Source organism: Callorhinus ursinus, unplaced genomic scaffold, assembly GCF_003265705.2.
Source record: "Callorhinus ursinus isolate GAN/ISIS: 27379988/994484 unplaced genomic scaffold, GSC_fseal_2.0 scaffold18, whole genome shotgun sequence".
In the NCBI taxonomy this organism is placed as follows: domain Eukaryota; kingdom Metazoa; phylum Chordata; class Mammalia; order Carnivora; family Otariidae; genus Callorhinus; species Callorhinus ursinus.
Window position 1 is genome coordinate 5,928,525 of NW_027397080.1, and position 5,665 is coordinate 5,934,189.

Genomic DNA, 5,665 nt, shown 5'->3' on the forward strand with positions numbered 1-5,665 from the left:
GGGCGGGGACAGCATGTGCCACCGTGACCCGGAGGCGGAAGTGTGATAAGGCTCAGGGCCAATGGGGGAACTGAGACTGATGAGTCCTTTTCCCAAATCTGTGGGACTCTGTGCTGTGCTGCATAGCACTATTAAACCTCCGGTGTGTCGTTAGGGAACTTTTTTGTAAGTGGAAGTCTTGTCTGCCCTATTTAAGGGCAAGGCCTGGGGCTTGGTGGCCCTGAAGTTTTGTCCTTTGAAGTCTCCTAATGCACAGTCTGCTGTGCACAGGGGCATGCCCCCGGCGTGCTGACTGACACGCAGCTCGGTCACCTTCATTCATTCATTCTTCCTCCCTGCAGCCTGGTGCAAGCAGAATACTGGCACGACCCCATCAAGGAGGACATGTACCGCAACCACAGCATCTTCTTGGCAGATATTAATCAGGAGAGGGTAAGCACCCATGCCAGGCTGCTCTAGCCGTGCATTCATGTTGCTTTCGGGGTGTCACAAACCGATCAGCTCTGACTGTTTACCCAGAATATCCTGGACAGACCCTGGGAAACAGAAGTTCTGTTTTGGGGAGGCAGTGCTTATGAGTTTCAATTCCTTTTAGGAAGGCTGAAATTCATTTGGCTTTCTTCCCGTAGGTCTTTTCCTTTACTTGTGTTGAAGAAGCAGGGTAAGCTCAGTAGGTTGCTGGCTGGCTGAAGTGGCATGTCATAGCTGCTGTCTTACTGAGGGAAGCCTTCCTAGTGGGTCCCTTGGGGTGGGGGTCAGATTTTCTCAGAAGTGAGATTTACTTAGAAGAGAGACTGCAGAGGGGACCGAGTATGTCCCAGGCACGAACTTGGCTTGTGAGATTCTGGTAAACTCAGTGGCTCAATTTATATTGGGCTTATCTGGAGGTTTTTGTTTTTGTTTTTTAAAATGAAATTTGAGGGGTGCTGGGGAAAGAAACAGAAGAGTATATAGCAGAACCACTCAGAACGTGTGGTTTTGCATTTTGCCTTGGCTCTCTCTGGGTACTTGCTTTTTAACCTACGTGACGGATGCCTGTGGAATGCGGTGACGGACTGTGGTTGGTGGGGGCATTGCCAGTCAGATGGGATGGTAAGAAAAGGCTGTAGAAGGTAAATTCTGGGCCGGAAGCTGGAAGAGCAGCTCATTATCATCGGAGGAAATACGGTGGCCCAGGGTTGGGGAGGCCAGAGCACTGGAAGGCTTTAACATCCCTGCTGGAACCTGACGATATTGTCTCTGAAATACTACTGGCCTTTCCTCCAGGGTGTCAATGAGTCCTACAAGAAGAACCTGATGGCCTTGAAGAAGTTTGTGATGGTGAAATTTCTCAATGATTCCATTGTGGACCCTGTGGACTCTGAGGTGAGATGCTGTGTCGGCAGGCCACGCCACACCAGGAGACCGCAGGAGTAAATGGCATTAAAATACAGCTGCCTGCTCGGGAGAAACCTTCAGTCCCTTCCACCACCTTTTGTGTAGAGCAGGGCTTCTTTACCCGAGGTCTACAAATGGGACACTGGGGGCCACCCCCCCACACCCGAAATTGTTTGCAAGATTAGGTAGTGGCATTCTCTGAGGAAAGATCTATAACTTTCATCACATTTTCCAAGAGACCTGTGTGACCCAGACCATCAGCCCAAAGTCTATAAATCCCTGAGGTTGGCATTCAAGGTCTGCCTTGACCTATCTTTCCAACCTAATCTTCCCTCATTACCTACTTCATATACTCTAGGATCAAGTCTTGAAATGCCCCGGACTTGGCATGTGTTTTTACTCTTACGTGCCTTTGTTCATGCCTTTCAGTCTCTAGAGTGCCCTTCCCTGGGCTTCTCCACCTGACAAGCTCCAGGTTGTCTGTCAAGGCCAAGCTCAAGTGTCACTTCTTCCATCCAGGATGCCATCCCTATTCCAAGCCGACTTTGCTCCCTCTTTTGCAGAATCATCACATTATGTCAGACCACCAGGGACTAGCAAACGGCAGCCTGCTGACCAGATCCAGCCCACCGTCTGCTTTTGCAGGGCCCATGAACCATTTTTTAATGGGTAGAAAAAATCAAAAGTATATCTGATGACAAAAGTTATATAAATTGAAATTTCAGGGTCCATAAGTGAAATTTCATTGGAATAGAGCCATATTCATTTTTACTTTTTCTTAAAGCCATATTCATTTTTTATATAGTTTATGGTTGCTTTTGTTTAGAATGGCAGCATTGGGTAGTTGCACTCATGTGGCCTTTAAAGCCTAAGATATTTTGTATCTGGTCTTTACAGTAAAGTTTGCTGATCCCTGTGCTGTTTGTTGTTTCTGTGTTTGGAGCTGTAGAAAACAGGGACCACAATATATATTTATCTCCAAATGTCAGACTTAGCACAAAGATTTTCACAGCGTAGGTGCTCCATAATTGTAGGAAACAGGAATTCTGTGCAATTGGAAAGCTCTTGGGAAAGATTAACTCATCCCTCAGGATCTACCGTTAAAAAGAGATGACTCAAGACGTACTCTATTTTTACTCTTTGCTACAGCTTTGTGATACCGTTTGTTGGTAGTCTTAGCTACTAGCCAGTACGTGCTGTGTGTCTGATCTTCGTTCTCCCTCCTCTCCTGCAGTGGTTCGGATTTTATAGAAGTGGCCAAGCCAAGGAAACCATCCCCTTGCAGGAGACCACTCTGTACACCCAGGTAACCGGAGAGGAGAGAGGTCCTGTCTTTTTCAGCTCCTGGTTCCCAAAGCTGCTAGGTTCTTTGGTGATACAGCCTGTCCTGTACACCCCAGAGCAAGTAGGTACTCGGAGGCCCCTGACTTGGTCTGATACGGGTGAGGCCTGTCAGGGTGCTGATCGTGACGCCAGCATATCAGGCGCTGATTTACAGAAATGTACATCCTGAAGGATGAAGGACCTGTACCTCATGGTTTTCAAGTACGTACAAAGGTCACCTCATCTCCAGTTTCTGCCTTCTGATAAAAAGGTTTAGAACTGGCTTCCTTTGCTGACGTGCAGACTGCACATCCAAGAAGCCCCCGTGCATCGTGAAAACACAGGAGAGGTGTTAACTTTAAAGCTCGAACAGATGTGAAGTCCTGTTTTTAAACTAGAGCACTGATGAGGGGAGCTCCTCCTGCAGGAGCCTGGAGGAAGCGCTTGTAGGCCCTGTTTCTCAAGCAGAGGTTACACCATTTCACTACCTCTAGTTCTGGGGCCTTCCACACTCTACGGAATGTATATTGGAGCTGGACCCTCCCAAAAGGCACAAGTGCTATGTGCACCACTTGCCTTCTACTAAAATTCTTCTGAGTAATTTCGCAGGCCAGTTGTCTCCTCTCTTGGCTTTTCTCCTGCGTTTGGTGGCCCAGCTTGGGTGAGATCAAAGAAAAGGGAAGCTAGGGTCTGTTGAGTTTTGGAAATTACAACTAAGAACTTCCCTCTTGTGGAAGTCAGACTGCTGGTAGCTACAGCAGAAGCAGCACTCTGGCTCCGTCAGCTGCTCATCCTCTCAGCCATATTTGTTCTGTGGCACTGTGGGTAATGCCATTCTCAACTGCGGGATATGAAAAGTGTCTGGGGTGTGTTATCGAAGGGTTAGATGTGTTTTAAGCTAACATGTTTCTGTCTTTGGCTCAGTCTCACCTGGCTGACCTTTTGAGGCAGTTTTGTCCGTGGCTTGCCCACCCACACAGGTGGTCCTCCAGAAGCTTTAGGAGGTTTTTCAGAAAGCCGAATATAGAACTCTGTAGATGACAGTCTCAGTTACGTATATGTTTTGAATGCTCAGGAAGAAAACTGGGAGGTATCCTTTTTGGCATTTTCAACAGTACACCTCTAAATTTTACTACTACTCAGGGAAAAGACTACACTTTGAGCATGTATTTCAAACATTGTTTCTTTACTTTTTAACTGTAAAACTTTTCATAAAGCCTCTTAATTATGGTCTTTCTCTCTGCAGGACCGCCTGGGGCTAAAGGAAATGGACAGTGCAGGACAGCTAGTGTTCCTGGCTGTGGAGGGGGACCATCTGCAACTGTCTCAAGAGTGGTTTTATGCCCATATCATACCCTTCCTGGAGTGAAACCCTTGTAGACTGCACCAGAGCCCAGGGAGCCCCTGGCGCTTCTCAGTCAGTAGGAGACCATTCCCTTCATGCCTAAGCCTGAGCTCACATCCAGCTTGCAATCAATCCTTCCCTCTAGTTATCACCTAACATGCCCTGCACAGAGAGATCTAAGATTCAAATCTTATCCTTTGCCTCATCCTATCAGCATATGGTGTTGAATGCAAGTTTAATCAGTTAATAACCGTGCATGGAGATTATTTTACAACCCCTCAATGTGGTCAGGCTATCTTAGGACAGTCTGCTGCAGATCAGTGTCAGAACTGTGCCCAGAAGAGGCTGAAGCTAAAGCAATTAGCGTCTAAGGACAGACACCTTCTTCAGGAAAGCGTAGCCACATTTCAAGCCAAGCAGCAGCCAGAATCCAGGCTTGAGGTGACCGTAAATGCTTTCTAAGTTTTGCTGGTGGAGATTCAATCAGTGCTTGTGAAAGTATTGTTTAGGTAGTGTTTCTGCATAATTCCTTGAGGCTACCCTCTTTTCTCAGTATGCTGTCTCCTGTGGTCTTAGCATTGACCTGTTCTGCTGGGCCACCGTCTTGTCTCAGTAGCACTCTTTTGTCTCTTCAGGTAGCGATGAATCAGTTGCTCTGTCACAAAAGGGGGGAAGTAGCACCCAATTGGATTATTTAAGGTGGCAGGGGGTGGGGGATGGAGTACATCTTGCTTAACTTAGGGGAGTGAAGAAAAACGTACAAGCGGACAGAACACTGTGTGTCAACTCTACTTCAACTGAACAATGTACAAGCAGAAGTGAGTGAGGACGCGGCTGGCCCCTTCCACTCCATCCTTGACTAACTTGTCCCTTTCTCAGTGTGGCCAGTGGTCTGCATTCGAGAGTCACTCTGCTGCTGCTGTTAGCAGACAGTGGGAGGAAGAATGGGAAGAGATCAGGCTTTCTAACTCCCATCTCAAAAAACCATATTTACAGTACACTCTAAACTATTTCTGATGTATTTGATGAAAAAAAGGATTATTTGCTCAGAAAGCTTGGGGAATATTGCACACCCCTTTTCTCCTGTTGGAAATCAACTCACATCAGAATACTAAGGACTGAGAATTCCTGTTACAATAAAAAAACCTTTAGCTACTGTTTCCCCATACTATGTGAGCATGGACACCTTAGCCCCCCACCCCTCCCCCCTGAGAAAACCTATCAGCACTTTCTGGAAGACGGTTGTGCAGAAGGCCAGCGTGACAGACGACAGCTGTGCAGAGGGAAGCACCTTGTCAGTGCTGCTAAGTTTACCCTTTATGATTTTTCTCGCCCCTCTCTCAAGCCTTCTTTCTCAACTAGAAGATGAGGATTAAGGGTTAGCAAGTGGGGGGAATGTGAAAAAAATTTTATGATATTGTCTAAAATAAAGAATAGTTTCTTATCCTTGGTGTCCTTCTCCTTCTCAGTATTCTTACACACCTCAGCGCACCTGGCTGGCTCAGCTGGTAGAGCGTTCGACTCTTGATCTCGGGGTTCTGAGTTGTGAGCCCCACGCTGAGGCAGAGTTTACTTCAAAAAATATTCTTACGTCTCTGTATAGTAAACATCAGAGGCAGA

At 46.9% G+C, this 5,665-nt stretch overlaps 1 protein-coding gene across 1 annotated transcript in view; it reads left to right on the forward strand.

Moving 5' to 3' along the window:
- Positions 1-5,496, forward strand: part of PPT1 (palmitoyl-protein thioesterase 1) — a 25,362-nt gene extending 19,866 nt beyond the window's left edge. The window contains exons 6-9 of the mRNA XM_025856414.2: positions 342-432; positions 1,267-1,365; positions 2,612-2,683; positions 3,947-5,496. Of these exons, the coding sequence (XP_025712199.1) occupies positions 342-432; positions 1,267-1,365; positions 2,612-2,683; positions 3,947-4,069 (385 nt within the window). The 3' untranslated portion in view covers positions 4,070-5,496. The remainder of the gene's footprint in view (positions 1-341; positions 433-1,266; positions 1,366-2,611; positions 2,684-3,946) is intronic.
- Positions 5,497-5,665: the final 169 nt, after the last annotated feature.